Source organism: Nyctereutes procyonoides, unplaced genomic scaffold, assembly GCF_905146905.1.
Source record: "Nyctereutes procyonoides isolate TBG_1078 unplaced genomic scaffold, NYPRO_anot_genome, whole genome shotgun sequence".
Classification (NCBI taxonomy): domain Eukaryota; kingdom Metazoa; phylum Chordata; class Mammalia; order Carnivora; family Canidae; genus Nyctereutes; species Nyctereutes procyonoides.
This window is the reverse complement of record NW_026575051.1, coordinates 44,556,434-44,576,474: the sequence shown is the minus strand read 5'-3', so window position 1 is coordinate 44,576,474 and position 20,041 is coordinate 44,556,434. Positions and strand designations below refer to the sequence as shown.

Below are 20,041 nucleotides of genomic sequence, written 5' to 3'. Positions count from 1 at the left end.
AAAACTGATCTAGTAGTAATTAGAATACTAGATCAGTATTAGGAAAGGGAGCCCATTCTGTTATGCCCATAAATTGCCTTCTTCCCAGCCACGGTATGTTTTTTCATGGACCAATTGTCCAAAGAGTGGGGGTCTAAAGATGAAGGGAGAATGTAGCTGATATTCACAGGACAAACTAACCTATTTGGTTGTTGTCTTTCTATTCAGAGAATTCTCTTTTGTGGACATTAACACCAAACAGGACAATCTTCGAGCTATGTGTCCCCCTCCCACAGATCTAGCTATATGCCTCTTTTATCCATTTTTCCTTGTCTCTGTTTTTTTAAAGACTTTATTTACTTATTTTAGAGAGTGAGAGAGAGCAAAGACGAGAGAACACATAAGCTGGGGAAAGGGGCTGAAGGAGAGGGAGAAGCCAGCTTCCTGCTAAACAGGGAGTCTGACACAGAGCTGGATCCCAGGACCTTGAGATCATGACCTCAGCCAAAGGCAGACACTTAACCAACTGAGCCATCCAGGTGCCCCATCTCTGGTTTTTTGATCTTGCTTTATCAAGGCCTCGGAGCAAAAGTCCAAGCCATTTGATACTATCCAGTAGTCTACGTATATCTATACCTTAGGTCACTTCTACCAAAACATAAAGTAATTGAAGTGTTCTGCTTGGAGCTCTTCCCACTGAAAGGATTTCCATTCACTATATTCTTTTAAGGATACCTCTGAGTGTGGCAGTAGTATGACAACAGTCTTTTCATGGTTGCCATTAATATGCCACTCTAACCAACATGTGAATAATCCCAGAATATTTTGCTCTTTTATTCATTAGTACGGGTATTTCTAGCCATCATCAGATCTGCTAGATCATATGACCCAAGCTTCCCGCAAGCTCGTACAACTACCACATATGCAGCAGAACTTTCTCTGCTCTAATATCCACATCCAATAAATGGGTTGGTACATTATTCTCCAGTACAGTATATGCTGCCTCTAAAATCAAAATAAACCTACCAAGCACTATGCGTCTTAGTGGCAAGCTCTAATGTGCATCAATTTGTTCTTTACTTTTATCTTTTTGGTCCCAGCATGTCCCAAACAGTAGGTAACCTAAACCTTCACCAATATGGCAGTGCCATAAAGTTTTGTGTGGCTTATCTTCTACTCCCTGGTTTGGATGTGCCTAAGGAAGATAACCTAGAATAATTTCCACCTCCACTCACCAACTACAATTAATGTAAGGCCATCAATATAAAAAACCATACTGATATTCTGTGAAATGTCAATACAAATTTCCTACAGATTACATTCTGATAGAGTACAATGAGAGTTAGTTTAGCCAATGGGGTTTGAAACAGTGCATGTGAATGGTTGTCCCACCCAGATGCATGCCAACTGCTTTCACGCTTCTACTGAAGAGAATTTAAAAGACCGTATTTACTAGGTAATACTAGTAGCATGCCAAGTGCTGTGAACTGTGTTGATATCTTCCAGTTAAGCAAACATGTCTGACATGGCAGCTGAAATTAGTGCTGGCACTTGCTTAAGTTTACTGTAGTCCATGGTCATCCAAAATCCATCTATTTTTCTGTAGGATCCAAAAAGATTGAAGAGGGATATGCAGGGTTTACTATCCCTACAGCCTTAAAGTCTTTCAGTGTGGTGCTATAATCCCTGTCATTCCTCCCAGGAAGTGGCATTGGTTTTGATTTGCTCACTTGGATGGGAGTGGGGTATATCTAGGGGGTTCCACTTGGTTCTTCCTACCATAATGGCTCCACAGATCAGGAACCAACACAATAATTCGAGTTCTTCCAGTTATAAGTTTACTTGGCTATCTTATATATCTCAATTGTTCATTGGGGGTGGGGATACAATCATAGGGAAGGCCACTGACCCACTGTACCTTTGTGAAACATACTTGGGCTAGAACTCTTATTTTCATCTGGTCTCCATATGCTACCACTCTAACTGGAAGATTATTATGGGATTTCAGTTTCCCTGACACCAGTGTCAGTTCATACCCCTTATCCAGCACTGTGTAAAAAGCCTGAGAATTCTTATTTCAAAATTTGTGTAAAAAAAATGGATCATGCCCACTGTCCATTCCAAAACTCTCCAAATACAAAAACAACTATGAACTAGTTAAGAGATCTGTTTTAAATTGTACTGGCTAGTTTTAATATCTAGAAGTAACCAAAAAGTTATGGAATCTAAAATTTGTCTAAGGTGATAAAAAAAAGTGATAGAAGTATTTAACACAGCTCTGTTTAAAAAAGTGATCATTAAAAATAAAATAACTCTATGTTTATACTCCAAAAAGTTGAGATGTCTCAGAAAACTGGTTATGGTCCAACCTGTTGGGTGATTTTCTCGAGCTGTGAATACAGTGGCTCCAGAGCAGGTGTTTTATTGGGTAGGCATGCTCCAAGGGCACTGGGGCAAAGCTATTGAAAGTATTTGCAAAACGCTTTTGGAAGGATGATAGAACAGAAGCTGGATAAGAGAGGAGGTGAAAACAAGTATTGGATTCTGGTTTAGCCACTATGGCTTTGAGCAAGTTATTAACCTCTCTGCTTCAGTTTTCTCATCTATAAAACGAGGACAACTTCATAGAGACATTGTGCATCTTTTTACATGGATTCCTTCGGATTGAATACAAGAGTATAAGTGCATTAAGTGAAATAATGCACGTGAAGCTCCTATCAACCTATGTATTCAATAAATAGTAGCTTTAAAAAAAATCTCATTATTCAAATCTTTATCTGAGGGCACAGCTCCTGGCATGTATGCATTTGTATCACAATAAACACTTCCCGGTTGAAAAATTTGGGCTGGTGAGAATGAAGTCCTTAACCTGTGTCTGCCAGTGGCAATCCTTTCAACTGGTACTTTACATTTCACCTTCCTAAATGACGTCGTCTGAAACTGAAACTTGCGTGTGTTTTAGAGGAAGAAAGGGCAAAACTAAAATTCAAAATTCAAGAAAAATAATTGTAAAATGCCACTACAGAGTGGGAGGGCGTAAGGGGAAGGGTGGAGGGAAACCACAGAGATGCTCCAAGACGAGCAGCAGGTTGGGATGTGCATGTGTATTTTCAATTTTTTGCCCACTAGATGGTGGAACAGAGCCCCTATCCTCATGACAAAATTCTTTCTCACGGATCTGAGTTTCTCGCACAACGCCTACTCACGCGTTTGCACGTAGAGGAATCCAATAATTTTTTTTTTTTTTTCAAATTTTCCGCTCGGAAAGCGGAACCGAAACCACAAAGGTGGGGAACGTTATTAGAAACGCGACGTGCGGAGATACAAGGACTAAGGGAGCTAAACTACACTTCCCAGGAAGCTACGGGCTCGGCCTACAACACCCAGCATGCCTGGGTGCCGCCTCTCGAGAACCGCCCCCCTCCCCGCCCCCGCGCGCCCTCCACTTTTCCAAGGAGCACAGAAAAAGCGGTGGAGTCTCGTTGGTGCAGCAGCGACGGCTCTTACCCTCCAAATTAGTCTGAGCCGCAGCAACTGCCACCTTCTCGTAGCGTAGAAAAGACAGTAACTGCTGTCCCGTGGGGCCCGCGAGCCACGTGACCGGCGCGAGTCATGTGACTCGGGTTTCAGGCGGCCGAAGGGTGTTGCCCTGGTAACTGTTGGGCCCTCCCCGCAGAAGTCTGGGATGGCGCGGAGCTCCGAGACAGGTGGGTGAGGCTTCCCGCTCGGTTGACCCTGACCGAGACTGTCCTCAGACCCGCTCCTCAGGGCTTTCGGCCCGCGGGCCACGCCCCTCCGCCGCCCACGCTCCATTCAAGTGCGTCTTTGTCTTCCGGCCGCTCTGGAACCCGCGCTTCCTGGAGCCGGGATCCCCCTCCGCCCAGGATCTTGGGGCAGGACCTTAACCGCACACATCCTACCCTGATCAGAAATGCGAAAGAGGCCGGGAGTTGATATTCTGCAGGTTGGGAAAAATACTGGCCGGGGTTCTTTAGACAGGTGGGGAGAGCTTTGTGTTACAAGTTAACGCATAGTTTTGTTGCCTTTCCCTCCCTCCAAAAGGAACACAGTTCGTTTTGATCTGTACACTCCACTAACTCTATTTTAGGTAGACCTTGAATCTTAATGAATTGCATTTTGTCTGTATCCAGAAACAGTCTGGTTTGCAAGACTATTCATATGCACTGGTAACAGACCGAATGATAGGGCGACACAAACTCTGTCCTGCGCTTTGCAGAAAAGAAATGGCCTTTTGGACTTGCTGTTTTTAAATTTTTGACAGATGCCTTGAGAGGACCTGATTTGGTTTCAGGGATATTAAATAACACACACACACACACACCCCATAGGTTTAGGAAATGTTGCGGAGACCACCCTTCCAACAATTGGGTGTTAACAATGAAAATGTAATTCTGGACCCCAAGTACAGTGCAAACTGTGAGAGCTGCTTTTCCAAAGCAGTTTTATTCATGAATTCAGGATCTCTTGTCAAGGTTATTGGTCAATAATTGTGCATGTATACTAAACCATAAGACAAATGTCTGAGGTTTAAGTCTGGTTGCTCTTAATGTGTTCTGAATTTCCTCAGAGCATACTTATCTCTTGTTATTTAGTGTTTCCAGTGTTGTAAATACTTTGGAATGTTTACCTTGGGAAGTGAAAATTCTTGATTATGGCTCACTATTCCAAAGAAGAGCTGGATGAAGAGTTTGAGCAGTTCATGAGAGAGGTAAGTTTCATCTTTTTAAAAGCTACATTGTGAACTTTGTAAACTTGAGTCACAAGAAATTCATCTTTCAGTTCTCTTTCACTTCTAATACGCAATCAGTTTGACAACCTTGAAAATAAAGCAGCCAGTTATTTTATCAGCCAAGTGGGTTTATTTAGGAATGACAGAGAAACTAGATTCAGAACATGCAGGCTATGGCAAAACCATAGGCAAGTCCTGAGACCAAAGGAGAGGAACCATTACTTTACAGAGAAAATGAGAAAAGTTGGGAAGGGCTTCCTTGAATGAAAGTCCATTGTAGGAGAGAGTTCAGGGTGGTCACAGTTTCTCATTGGTGGAGTTGTGGCTGTTTCTTACTGGCTGCGCTAGTTGCTCTGCTTGGGGAAATTCATTCTTTCCTTTGCTGGAAAATGCAAGGTCCTATTTCTTGCCAGTGGGTTCTGCAATTGACGATGAGTTAATAGGGCATGAGAGCTCCCCCTTCTGGCCTCCTGATTGTATTTCAAATCTTTTCTTTCTTTACTTTCACATTATTCCCTTTTGATCCAGATCTTTCCTCAAAAGCATCTGTGACCAAGAGTTGGGTCATCCATGTCTCAGTGCCAGAAAGGACCTTTCCTGGGTGTCATGTCCCACGTCAGAAAGTGTATAGCAGTTAGAACCCATTTTGGACCATATTTGAATAACAAGGAAGCTTAGGAAGGAAAACTCTCAGGCATTTCCCATACAAAGTCTATATCTTTTTGAAGTCATATGTGTAAGAGATCATCTTGAAGTGGTGAGCTAGCATCACCTTATTGGATACATGGTTTCTACAAAGTTTGACAAGCAACAGATGCAAAACTTAAAAATTATTATACAAAACATAACTAAAAGGAACATGACAATTCCAAAACGTATGATGGTTCTGAACCGTGACCCTAGGTCTGAAGAAAGCCATCTGAGCAAAAGACCAGTGAGAATCATGTGAAATTCAGCATTAGTCATGTGCTTATCAAATTCAGTAGTCAATGTGCTTATCCCCTAACTTTGTGCAATTGAGTTTCTATTTTTGCAGAAGAGTTTATCCATGTGTAGTAGGTAGTGTCTGCTATTACACATATGCCTCCTTGCTCAGCAGGTAAGTAATACAGAGCTATGTGATTGTTCAAAACTACTTTAGCCAACGAGTTGAATAATCATTGTTGGGTTACTATTGTTTTGGCTGTAGAATTGACCAGCTCTCTTAATTTTAGGGAAGATTTTCTGATTGTGTCTATTAGACTTACTCTGCAGGAAGAAAGGTTCTCTCTATGGAGGCAAACCTGGAATTTCATGCCTCCTGGAAGTTCTCATTTCAGATGACCATGAAGGTTTAGTGACGTAGACCGATAGGAAGCTGCTAATTTGTTGTGAACCAAAAATAGAACAGCGAATACAGCAGGAGCACATTGTCCTTTTATACATCAGCTGTCAAGGCAATGAATTGCCCAAGCCTAGGGGCCATTACCAAAACCTCCACAGTTAGAAGAGTAGCCAGTAGGTGCACATAGGGCTCCCTCATAAGTATTAGCATTTATGGACTCATTTGTCAGTATAGAGGCATTAGCATTATTCATCCAAGACTCAAATACCATGTTATCACATATTGAAAGTTTTCCTGAATATATGGGTATGACAGCCAGCTTACAAATGGCCTAACTTACATTGGCTGTTCCACAGTGTGTTTTACATATGTATTCAAGAGATCTTGTTTCTCCTGCCTAGGGTTGGGTTAAATTGAGGCAGGGAATACATATGTATGGATTTAAGTTCTAACTTTATAAAACGGATCTGGGGAACACTTTAGGCATGTAGTGGCAATTGGGCTTCCAGCAAAATGACTTGTAGGTGTTGCTGTGGGCAGATTGAGGTTTCTGGTGCCACATCCCATAATCAGAGAAGTTCCCCCTTTTGCTGGAGTTGGGAAATGTGGGTAAGCATTATCTATCCATGGTAGAGAGGCAAAAAATAAAGCCTGGTTCAGTCATTTTGTGAAAGTTGTCTTTATCAGATGTCTGCTTTAATTCCTGGAAACTTTACTTTCAGATCACCAGTTGATTTACAGGTCCAGTCTGGGTTTAGTGCTCTCTTTAGATGTGACATGTGAATCCAGGAGTTCGTTTCTTGAAATTTGGTGACACGAGGGTTGGTAAATAGTACCTAATAGGGCACCTCCAACAAGGTTGAAGAGAGAACTTTTTGAGATGTCTTTTGCAGTAGACAAAAATTTCTCGGTTGCAGCGTGACACTTAAGGCCTTTGTCTCCTGAAAATGTGCTGTGAAGCTAGTTCTACTAAAGCATGGTTATTCTCAACAAGAGCAATTAGGCCTTTACAATATTGAAGTGGATCTCTTTTTATCAGCTGTGGGTCAGACAAGGCAGGAGCCAGGTGCATCAGGTGCCCTGTGACTATCTCAAATGGTGTGAGAATTAATGAGTTACAAAAGGGGTGGATCTCAGATTTGGAAGGATCCTATTATGTGCTTGCTTGGGCAGCACATATACTAGCAGGACCTAATTGTAGTGCTTTTGACTAGGTTAGTTGAAGTATCTTCACAGATTTTGCCAGTTGAGTCTTTTTTTTTTTTAAATTTTTTTATTTATTTATGATAGTCACACACACACACACACACAGAGAGAGAGAGAGAGAGAGGCAGAGACATAGGCAGAGGGAGAAGCAGGCTCCATGCACCGGGAGCCCGACATGGGACTCAATCCCGGGTCTCCAGGATCGCGCCCTGGGCCAAAGGCAGGCGCCAAACCGCTGCGCCACCCAGGGATCCCTGCCAGTTGAGTCTTAATGGTGCTATTAATGTGTCGATTGGGCCATTAATGCCTGAGGATTGGAGTTGGTAAGCACCGGGATAATGCTGCAGTACCAGCCAAACAGCATAGGCTTATTGATGAACTTGACCATTCCCTGATCACTGTGAAGCTTGAGAAGGCTTCCTCAGGTAGGAATAATTTTTTTTCTAATAGGATTTTAGCTACAGAAAAGGCCATACCCTATCTGCAGGGGAAAGCTTCAGATCAGTGAGAAAACAGACAATGACCAAAACGTATTATATCCACAAGACAGGGGGAGCTGAATAAAATCCATTTGCCAAACTTTGAGTGGTCCATGGGGCAATTTAAAATGCCAGGGGCTGGTGTGTATGGGTTTCTTAGGTTTGTATTTTGGACAGGTGGGGCAAGCAAAGTAGGCAATTTTTATGGGCTTTTTAATATTTCTCTACCAGAATTAATTCATAAAGGCTGTCTTATCAGTAGAGCAATAATTAATGCATGTGCAGTGGTTAGTAATGAGATTTTTGAGACTCTGGCAGTATTGGATTGTTATTTGGCTCAAGCTAGAGTTCTCTATTTTTATCAAACCAACAATTTTTAGATTTCCAATATTGTTTTTCTTTCTCTGGGGCCAATTGTCGGGCATCTCATGTCAATTTTGTAGATTATCATTTGAAGCAACATCCCTTTGGACCATGACAGAGGGTTGTTTCTCTAAACCAATTGAGAGAGAGAATTGTGACAAGCCCCTGTAGTTCCTCAGAGCCCAGTTACTGAGGATTAGGAAAACATTGGAAAGATTAGTTGAAGGACTTGATGGCATTTGGAGTGCTTAAGTTTGTAACAGTCTTTTTTCCAGAGTTCTAGTTTTTTGCAATAATGACAGATCATCAGGTGAGTTTGGGGTTTGTTTAGGGGCCTCCATTTGTTAGAGATGAAAATTAAGGATTTTAGTGGTCTTACTTTTAGTCAAATCATCTAGGATGTAAGTGAGCTGGTTCGCTAAATTAACTAAATCTGGGGCAGACATAGTTGCCCATTCCATCCTGGTCCTTTTAACTTGAAGGGAAAGATCCGGTTTAGCCAGTTAATGAACACAGAATTAAAAGCTACTTGAGTGGACTCGACATCTAAAATTTTCCTTAAAAATAATCTGAAGTCAATTGTAATAATCATAACCAGGTTCATCAGGTTTTTGTGTGCAAGCCTGAATGATGTTCTAATCATCAGGCTTAGGTACAGCTTTTGTAATTGCTCTGTGAAGACTTCTAGTGAATGTTCAGCCTCCTGCCAGAAGTCAGAGATCTGTTTTTCTGAATCTCTTTCAGGATTTTTCTATCAAACCAGTTTCATCCAGTGTTAAGCCCTGCACTCCCCAACCAGCATGTGAACTAATTAATATAAATCTGAGAAACCTAGTCAATAAGTTTGAATACCTGTGTAAATTCCTCAACAAATCTATGAGGATCCTCAGTAACTTTGGGAAAGTTTTTGACTGCAGCCTGTAGTTCAGCTTTAGTCCAGGGAACATAAGAAACTAGTTTAGCAGTTAGATCCTTAGAGGGCTTGATTTTAAAGGGGTGGGTTCTGATAGGTTCAGAGAAAGAGAGCTGGGAGAGGTTTGGAGTAAAATAGAAACTCAAAAAGAAGAGTAGACTGAGGAAGGGTCTGAAGGGGCTGAGGATAGCGCTGCACGGAAGTAGAAAGATGGCAGCAGAGCAGTGGCCTGAGCACATGCTGACTGCTGCTGTGAGTGTGGAGATGAAGAATCCATGGGAACAGAGAGGGGACTCAGAAGCCCTTTTGACTTCTCTCAGTTGTTTAGTAGCTTCAGGTAATTTAGAAATGGCAGTTTGCAAAGAGACAGTTTTAGAGTCCTGACTATGTTTTGGAAGCCTCCAGGTACCAATTAAAACAGGCATTCCATTCAATTTGTTTAATTAGAGCTATGGTCTTCTAGTTTGGTTTTGAGAGAAGGAAGCTTGAGGAGATCAAAAGGTCCCCAATGATAGTCATTGAAATTCTAAATTTAGCTAAGTTGGTCTATTTCATTAGCAGTGTGCTTGGGGAGGGATCATAGTTTTTAGACATAAAGTCCATCAGGGTCTCAAGAAGAAGGCTGTCCTGAGAAAGTTTGAGGATTAGGATCCCATTAGTCAATCCAGAAGTTCAGAAAAACACATGAATACTCACCAGAAGGGACAAAGTGTTCACAAAAATAGAAATAATAAAGCTTTTAAACAGATCCTGAGTAAAGCCAGAGAGCTCAAAGTGCAAAGAGAGCAGAGCTTGGATCCAGGAGAGACTAATTCTCAAACTCCAGGGTCTGGGAGAAAGCTATGAATTCACTGAATTCACTGAACCTGTTTGTTCACTGGCCTCAGAGTTGTTGGAGTCTTCTCTGGATCCCACTTCTGATCACCAAGTAATGTTGACCTCAAAAATAAAACAGCCAGTTGTTTTACCATTTATTTGGGAATGGCAGAAGACTTGCAATTTGGACTTGCAAGCTATGGCAAAACCCTAGGCAAGACCTGAGATCAAAGGAGAGGAACATAACTTCATAGAGAAAAGGAGGAAGTTGGGAGGGGCTGCTTTAAATAAAAGTCTATTGGAGGAAAGCAAGAGTTCAGGGGGGTGATGGCTTCTCATTGACAGAGCTGTTTTGCTGGGCATGAAGAAAAACTTTCCTTCCTCCTGTTGGGGTAGTAAAGTAGGCTTCCTCCTATTGGAAAATGCAAGAAACACTACTTTGTTGGAGTCTGTAATTTTTTTTTGTATATTTTTTATTGGAGTTCGATTTGCCAACATACAGCATAATACCCAGCGCTCATCCCATTTAGTGCCCCCCTCAGTGCCCGTCACCCAGTCACCCCATCCCCCCACCCACCTCCCCTTCCACTACCCCTTGTTCATTTCCTAGAGTTAGAGGAGTCTCTCATCTTCTGTCATCCTCTCTGATATTTCCCACTCCTTTTCTCTCCTTCCCTCTTTATTCCCTTTCACTATTTTTTTATATTCCCCAAATGAATGAGACCATATAATGTTTGTCCTTTTCCGATTGACTTACTTCACTCAGCATAATACCCTCCAGTTCTATCTACGTTGAAGCAAATGGTGGGTATTTGTCGTTTCTAATGGCTGAGTAATATTCCATTGTATACATAGACCACATCTTCTTTATCCATTCATCTTTCTATGGACACCAAGGCTCCTTCCACAGTTTGGCTATTGTGGACATTGCTGCTTATAAACATTGGGGTGCAGGTGTTCTGCCTTTTCCCTGCATCTGTATCTTTGGGGTAAATCCCCAGCAGTGCAATTGCTGGGTCATAAGGTAGTTCTATTTTTAACTCTTTGAGGAACCTCCACACAGTTTTCCAGAGTGGCTGTACCAGTTCACATTCCCACCAGCAGTGCAAAGGGGGACACCACATCCTCTCCAACATGTGTTGTTTCCTGTCTTGTTAATTTTCACCATTCTCACTGGTGTGAGGTGAACACTTCTGAAAGAAATTGAGGAAGACACAAAGAGATGGAAAAATATTCCATGCTCATGGATTGGAAGAATTAATATCGTGAAAATGTCAATGCTACCCAGGGCAATTTACACACTCAGTGCAATCCCTATCAAAATACCATGGACTTTCTTCAAAGAGTTGGAACAAATCGTCTTAAGATTTGTGTGGAATCAGAAAGCAGCTAGGAGAATACTGAAAAAGAAAACCAGAGCCAGGACATCACAATACCAGATTTCAAGTTGTACTACAAAGCTGTGATCATCAAGACAGTGTGGTACTGACACAAAAACAGGCACATAGATCAATGAAACAGAATAGAGAACCCAGAAATGGTCCCTCAACTCTATGGTCAACTAATATTCGACAAAGTAGGAAAGACTATCCCCTGGAAAAAGGACAGTCTCTTCAATAAATGGTACTGGGAAAATTGGACAGCCACATGTAGAAGAATGAAACTAGACCATTCTCTTACACCATACACAAAGATAAACTCAAAATGGATGTAAGATCTAAATGAATCCACCAAAATCCTAGAGGAGAACACAGGCAACACCCTTTTTGAATTTGGCCACAGCAACTTCTTGCAAGATACATCTATGAAGGCAAGGGAATCAAAAGCAAAAATGAACTATTGGGACTTCATCAGATAAAAAGCTTCTGCACAGCAAAAGAAACAGTCAACAAAACTAAAAGACAATCCTCAGAATGGGAGAAGATATTTGCAAATGACCTAGCAGATAAAGGGCTAGTATCCAAGATCTATAAAGAACTTATTAAACTCAACAGCAAAGAATCCAATCATGAAATGGGCAAAAGACATGAAGAGAAATCTCACAGAGGAAGACATAGACATGGCCAACAAGCACATGAGAAAATGCTCCGAATCACTTGCCATCTGGAGTCTGTAATTGATGACAAGTCGATAGGGTGTGAGAGCTCCCCCTTCCGACCTCCCAACTGTATTTTAAATGAAGTTTCCTGTTTTCAGTTTCACAAGTGCATCACCAAGCTCTGTCAGCTTTTCCTCCAGAATCTACCTGTCACCCTTCTAGTTATTTTCCTGTTCACTACCTCCAACCTAGTCTGGAGCACTGTCTTCTCTCCTTTGCTACTATAACAGTTGCCACGTACTGCCCCCCCGCCCCCGTCCAATTCCTTCACCCCACTGCCACCAGCATGATCTGTAACATAAATCAGATTGTTCCTCTCCTTTGTAAAACACTCTCTTGCCTTCCTGTCACCAATGGAATAAAATTCAAACTCCTTCCTATGGTTTATAAAGCCCTGGCTGATTTTTGCTCATGTTGTCCTCATTCACTTTATATCTCTCTTCCCCCTTATCTACTTATGCTACGATGGCCTTTTTTCTCCCTTAGACATGCCAAGATCCTTTCACTTTAGGAGCTTTTCAGGAACTGGTCCCTCTGCCAATAATTTTGTTTCCCTATCCTTTACCTGGTTGTTAAAGATCCCATCTTAAATATCACTACCACAGAGAGGTTTTTATATATATTTTTTCTATTTATCCAGTAAAAAAGTAACCAGCAAGTTACTTCTTTGTGTGTCATATATTTAATTCTGTGTGTAGCACTTGGCACCATTCATGATTTTACTTGTGTCTGTTTTCTGCCTCCCATTGTAAGAATGTATGATTTGTGATGTGGCAGCTACATGTTCACTGCTATACCTGAAGTTTAATATATATTTGCTGAATGAGTAAATTAGAGGGTTGCACTATATCCTATGTATTTATATAAATAGGCCTTGTAGAGCATTCAGGAAAGCCACATTTTAAGCAATTATACTAATATTGTATAATTGTTCATAAAGGGAGCTAGATATATGATGTAGTAGAAAACCACAGTTTCAGTAACAGGAAAAATAATGCCTACAAAGTAGGCATTATTTGTAGATTGTTGTAAGGGTTTTAAAAAGCATCTAATGATTATCTGAATGTAACAGACACTCAGGTTAAGAATCTCACTTCCCATTTGAAAACTGATTTTTTACTTTCAAATATGAAATTTTATTTTGAAAATTAAACTTAATAGGAAGTATTTTCACTGTAAAAGATAAAAAGCAGTACAAACCAATTTTTTTCCTTCTGCCCCTCATTTACCACCCCTTAAACACCCTCTATCCCTCCCACTCTTCCTCTCATATTTAGCCTCAACACATAAAAACTTTTATCTCATGTTAGAGATTTGGGTAAGCAGCATCTCGTTTTTTGTTTTTGTTCTTTTTTTTAAATAATGAAAACCATGATTTTAGAGCCATGTTAACTTTTTTAATCATTTTGTTAAATTATTGTTCAAAGAATTTATTCAATGATATGGCTTACATATCTTTGTTTTTATGGAGGTTGGTGGGACCACCCTTTTTTTTTTTTAATAGCTCTCTTGAGTTGTCATATACCATACGATTCACTTGTTGAAAGTGTACAATTCCAGGGTACCTGGGTGGCTTAGTTGGTTAAGTGTCCAAGTTTTGATCTCAGTTCAGATCTTGATCTCAGGTTCGTGAGTTCAAGCCCCATATTGGAATAGCACTGGGGAGGAAAGCCCAGCTTGGAGCCTACTAAGAAAAAGCGAAGTGTACAATTCAGTGGTTTTTAGTTTTTTCATGGCAATGAAGCTATTACCACAATCACGTTTAGAACATTTTTGTCATCCTCAAAAGAAACCATGTACCCATTACCAGTTACCCCTTTCTCCATCCTTGGGGGCCACTAATCTACTCTCTGTCTCTGAATATATTCTGATTACAGACATTTCATAGACATAGAATTAAATAATATGCTGTCTTTTGTGACTGGTTTCTTCCACTCAACTTTGGCTGAAACAAGGTGCATCCATGTGGTAGCATCTGTCAGTACTTCATTGCTTTTTATAGCTGAATAATGTTCCATTGTATGGGTTTACCACATTTTGTTTATCCACATATCAGTTGATGAACATTTGAGTTCTTTCTACTTTTTGGCATTTATAAATAATGCTTCTATGAAAAGTCATGTACAAGTTTTTGTGAGGTTGTATGTTTTCATTTCTGTTATATGTATACCTGGTAGTTGGTATGGTGGGTCATATGGTAACTTTGTTTAACCTTTTGAGGAATGGCCAGACTGTTTTCTAAAGTAGCTGTGTATTGGTATATTAGGATTCCAGTTTCTCCATATGCTCACCAGCACGGTTATTTTCTGGGTACCAGGTTTTGTGTTTTGTTTTTAATAGTAAGAATCTGGAAAGCAGTGTGGACGATTATCAAAAGGGAGAATACCTACAATGTATTAGATAGTAGGGTGAGCACCCTGCATTTCATTTTCTGATCTTTGTCACAAGCTTGCAAGGTCAGTGGTACTATGACTTTTTTTTTAACAGATTGAATAAACTTGAAAAGAGGATAATTTTTCTGAAGCAACAGCAAATTGAAATTAGAATTTGAATTCAGATCTGTCTGGCCCCCAAAACCTATACTCCTTCCACACTCTTGGCCATGGGGCTTAAGAGAAATAGACTGAGTCTGAGGCAGATTGTCAGAATTTGGTGAACAGTGAGATATAGGGAGGAGAGAGAAATGGAACATTTCAAGGTGTTGACCAAGTTCAGAGACTGAGTGGAAAGTGATGAAACTAAAATTTAGTTAAAGAATAGTTTCCGGGATCGGAAAGGTGGCGCAGCGGTTTGGCGCCTGCCTTTGGCCCAGGGCGCGATCCTGGAGACCCAGGATCGAATCCCACGTCGGGCTCCCGGTTCATGGAGCCTGCTTCTCCCTCTGCCTGTGTCTCTGCCTCTCTCTCTCTCTCTATCTGTGTGACTGTCATAAATAAAAATAAAAATTAAAAAAAATTAAAAAAAAAAGAATAGTTTCCCAGGACACTGGGTGGCTCAGTGGTTGAGCGGTGCCTTTGGCTCAGGCCATGATCCTAGGGTCCTGGGATCAGGTCCCACGTTGGTCTCTCTGCATGGAGCCTGCTTCTCCCTCTGCCTCTGCCTCTCTCTGTGTGTCATAAATAAATAAATAAACAAATAAATAATGAGTGAATGAATAAATAAATACTTTAAAAAAAAAGGAAGAATACTTTTCCTTCCCTCTTCCTGTCTGATGTTCTTTTTGAACATTTTAAAATCGGGATTATTTTAAGTCATTGCAGTAGAGTTCTTTGGTTGGCAGGTGGAAATTTGTGCAGTCATCTTGGAAGTTTAAAAGGGTATCCTGGTGACATTGTCCCAGTTGGGGGACTACATACTACAGTGGAAAGCGGACAAGTGTTATCAGACCTGTTTGAATCCTAGGTCTGTAATACTTACTAACAGTAGCAACTGGGGCAAGTTGCTTAATTTCTCTGAGCTTACCCCCATCAATAAATCTTGATTGAATGCTTAGAGATTGAGATAATCTGGGGATAGATCCTAATACACAGCAGGCATGGAATAAATGTTGGTTTCTTCTCCAGGAAACGTGTAAAGTGAGGATAAAAAGGACAAGGACAGAGTCCTGGGGAAGTCTAGTGTAAAGAAATGTACAAAAGAGCCAAGATCTATTGAAGTAGATGGGTGGGAAAAGTCCCAGAAGTGAAGTATAATTTGGAGGAAGTGAGGTTGTGAAATCAAGGATAGAGAGTTTTTGGAAGAGTCAGTCACCAGTATCAAATTCCGTGATGTAATCAGGGAAGATGACCGGCAGTGGTCTTTTATTTGTGGCATCCAGGAGGCCTTTGGAACCTGGGCAAGAGCTGTTTTGGGATGGGAACCAGCTTTTCAAGAGTTGAGGAGTAAACTCAAGAAATTGGTATGTAGAAGAAAGTGATAGGTAGAATAAAGGGGAGGTGGGAATAAGGAGCTTATTCTTGTTTGTTTTATTTTACTTTGCTTTTTTTAAAAAAAAGTGGAGTACAATTGAATGTTCATTCCTCCATTCCACAGTTGTACGAGGCCCTGAGGTTACAGCAAGGGGCAGGTTTATAACCTGAAGGAAGGAGGCATGGGAGTCTGAAGGGGGAGTGAAGATATAGAGATGATGTAGAATGAGCAAGGAAGTGAGAACCTAGAACGGGGGAAGTGACTGACCCCTCTGCAAGTTCTCCTTGGTGTGGAAACCATTTCTTTTCTGAAAGAGGAAAGCAGTGTCTTCACAGATGAGTGTAATGGTGGAATAAGGGAAAGGAGACTGGTTTTTGCCTGAGAGCTTTCTTTTCTCAGTGAAGAGAGGCCAGGTTACTGACAGAGTGGTGGCAGTGGCTGTGGGTGGAGTTAGGGTTAGAGTAGGGGATTTTTTAGGATTGTGGTAAAATTTGGACCTAAAGAATAGAAAAATAAATAAAATTTTATTAAAGTTTCTTAGTCATTGTGACAAAATGCTGATTTTTCTGGCATACTCAATTCATCTGGTCTTAGAATTTTGTGCTCTTTGAGAATGATGCTGGGTAATTTTGCGCAATTTGTATTTATTCATATACCCTAGAGAATGGGTATACTTTCACATACTTCATTTTTTTCCCCTTCTTGATCAAGTTTCTTGATAAGTTTTCTTTATTTCTTTGTTGTTATCATTGATGTTTTCTCCCTGGTTAGTTTACTTATTTAACTCTGGATATGAAATTGATGTTCAGGGATCCCTGGGTGGCGCAGCGGTTTGGCGCCTGCCTTTGGCCCAGGGCGCGATCCTGGAGACCCGGGATCGAATCCCACGTCAGGCTCCCGGTGCATGGAGCCTGCTTCTCCCTCTGCCTGTGTCTCTGCCTCTCTCTCTCTCTCTCTGTGTGACTATCGTAAAAAAAAAAAAAAAAGAAAGAAAAAGAAATTGATGTTCAGAGATATATGCTTGATTTTTAAGTTATTTTAGCTACATATCTTTAAAAATGCAAATTTATTGTTGCTGAGAATTTTGTTTATGTACGTGATAACTGAACTGTGAAAGAACTAAGAGAAGCATTGTTTAGTAATGAATCTGGGATTCTCAAATATTAATTCAGTAACTTGTATCTATAGCTTTCAGATGATTCTTTTGATAATTCAAGCAAAACACCTAGACAACCTAAAAGAGAAGTGAAAAAGAAAGATGTAGTGCCATGGTGGATAACTGAAGATGATTTTGAAGATGGTGGTAAATATTGCTCATTTTTTTATTCCAAATTATTTGACCACAAGGGGTCAGTCAAGACTTTCAGTTCTGGGATTTTGTTGTTGGACTATACATCTATAAAGATAATAGTAGTAACATGACTTTTTGAAGCTTGAATTTTCATATAACTTTGCTTTAATATATATTATGTAATTGAGAATCTATGATGTTCCTGCATTATCAGGTTATATTACATTGGGATAATTTTATGTTTATCTAAATTAATATGATGAATGATACACGTATATTTCTCTATTTCCCTGTATAAATGGTAAATTGATTTAAAGTGATTTAATAAAATATTCTGACAATGTATTAATGTCATCACATTAGAAAGATTTTAACAAATCTTTAGATTTTTGGTATCACAGTCTCTTAATAACAGTAGTAAAAAAATAAATTTTTTTGCCATAATGGTAAAGAACTCATTATTGATCCTGTTTGATTTATGTGTATACCTTTCCCAGAGTTGTTCTTAGTCGCATCTTTACAAACGGAAAACTACTCTCTGGAGTATTTGCTTTGGTATACCTGCTGTGTATGATACTGCATATCCATAAGGAACCCTATGTTACCTATGTTTATACTATTTATGGATCACTAAGCAGCATTTTATAAACTTAGAAGATTTCTATATCCTCAGGGGGAAATTTGCCCCATAGCTTTTGTTTTTCCCCCCATGAAATTGAGCCCAGATTCCTTAATGTGACCGCTAAGACTCTACATCATCTGACTAGGACCTTCCTTTCCAGCTTCCTGTGCCCCAGCCGTACTCCGTTATTCCCTATCTCCTGGAAACATCATTGACTCTATGCATTAGCTTTGTGCATTAGCTCATGCTTTCTCACCACTAGACTGCCTTTGCTTGCATCCTTCTTCCCTAACTCTTCTAGTTCCCTTCTCAACGTAATTATTTTCTCCTTTGTTTTGATTTCAGAACACCACAATAGCACTTACATATTGTGCTGATAGTCATAACCTGTAGGGCTACTCCTGAGGTTGGGAGCTTTGTGAGGACAGGAAACACTTTTTTTTTGTTTGTATTCCCCTGCCCCCAACAGTAAATAAGTAATAAATGCATTTAATAAATGAATGTTAGAGTGAAAGTCATTTCTCTGTCATTAGAACTATAAATAGGGGATCCCTGGGTGGCGCAGCGGTTTGGCACCTGCCTTTGGCCCAGGGCGCGATCCTGGAGACCCGGGATCGAATCCCACATCGGGCTCCCGGTGCATGGAGCCTGCTTCTCCCTCTGCCTGTGTCTCGGCCTCTCTCTCTCTCTCTCTCTCTCTCTCTCTCTCTCTCTCTCTGTGTGTGTGTGACTATCATAAATAAATAAATAAAAATTAAAAAAAAATAAAACTATAAATAAGGAGTTACCTTATTGAAAAATACAGCTCATTTTTTCATAAATTTCCCAACCATGTAACAATGCTAAAGTTTGCATGTCAAGAATTCTTTTTTAGAATCTCCCTGCCGTTGGTGCTTGAAAGTAATATTATATGATAAAGTACAATTGGAATTGTTCACAAAGATTTAAGACTTCATTAGCATTAACATCTCTTTCCAGAAAGTAATGTGTAAGAGATAAAATGTACTCATCCCAAAGGGAAAAACTAGGTCCTAGACTAACAATTGAATGTGACATGACTAAAGGGACTAATTTTTAAGAAAGAATTTGTCAATCAAAAGTGGATTTGATTAGTAAAAGATGCAAAGAATTATATTTAAGAAGCAAGCTTTGACAATATCCATTTAAACAGAGGAGAGGGGATGCCTGGGTGGCTCAGTGGTTCCAGGATCGAGTCCCACATTGGACTCCCCACAGGGAGCCTGCTTCTCCCTCTTCCTATATCTCTGCCTCTCTCTCTGTCTCTCATGAATAAATAAAATCTTTAAAAATAAATAAATAAACAGAGGAGAGGGTTTCTCCACCCAAGGATATAGCAATCACAGACATTTCTGAGTTCATGTTATGTTGTGCATAATAGGCACTAGTGTATAGACAAGATATGATTCCTGCCATCAAGAGCATAGAAGCTTCTGAGGGGGAAGTAAACACCCTTTTGCGGAGAGAAATGCATTACTAATCTTAGCATTAAACATCAACATTGAGCTACTTCAGCCTTATAATTTTCTCTTTCAAGGCCATAAGAATAAAATGTTCTGCCTAGAGAATGAAACAATCTAATCCTTCTACTGGTTATAATCTTCATTATAAATAAGCAAATTGGGTCTTGGTTTTGTTCATTAGTCTCTTATAAACTCAATGTGGGTCACATCCCTGAGTCCAACTTCAGAGCTAATGTGAGACCCCCATAGGCCCCAAAATAGCATCCCAACCATGGCATTAAGTTTTTCATTTGAAATGTCTTTAGATAACATCTCTTGATTTTCTGTGAACATGGAAGTTATTATTTGATCTGTAAAACCGTTATTCTCACAAAACCGTAAAAAATAGATTTTAGAGTGGCCCGGGTGGCTCAGTGGTTTAGCGCTGCCTTCAGCCCAGGGAATGGTCCTGAAGACCTGGGATCGAGTCCCACGTCGGGCTCCTCTGCCTGTGTCTCTGCCTCTCTCTCTCTCTCTCTCTCTCTCTCTCTCTGATGAATAAATAAATAAAATCTTTAAAAGAGATAGATTCTAAATCCTTTCTAAGAGGACACTAATTAGGAAAATAAAGTCAGAATTTGTGACTTCTTGGTAAGACTTCCTTCTAAGCAAAAGTGATATTCTTCTAATCTTAATATTTATATCTTACAATGTAATTATTTAACTTTTCCATTTTTTACTTTTTTATAAAAAATGTATGCTATTATGATAAAGAAATTTTGAATATTGTATAGCCTTTTCAGTGTTTTCTAATGTTTTTGGAATAAAGAG

At 40.1% G+C, this 20,041-nt stretch overlaps 1 protein-coding gene across 5 annotated transcripts in view; it reads left to right on the top strand.

Annotated features, from left to right (window-relative positions):
• The first annotated feature begins 3,615 nt into the window (after positions 1–3,615).
• Positions 3,616–20,041, top strand: part of CEP162 (centrosomal protein 162) — a 91,408-nt gene continuing 74,982 nt past the window's right edge. For 4 of the 5 annotated variants that reach the window (XM_055330708.1, XM_055330709.1, XM_055330710.1 and 1 more), the window contains exons 1-3: positions 3,710–3,943; positions 4,593–4,708; positions 17,026–17,140. In XM_055330708.1, coding sequence (XP_055186683.1) covers positions 4,652–4,708; positions 17,026–17,140 — 172 coding nt within the window. In that variant the 5' untranslated portion in view covers positions 3,710–3,943; positions 4,593–4,651. Of the gene's footprint in view, positions 3,687–3,709; positions 3,944–4,592; positions 4,709–17,025; positions 17,141–20,041 lie in introns of those variants that run through there. The other variant, XM_055330707.1, reaches the window with a different exon arrangement.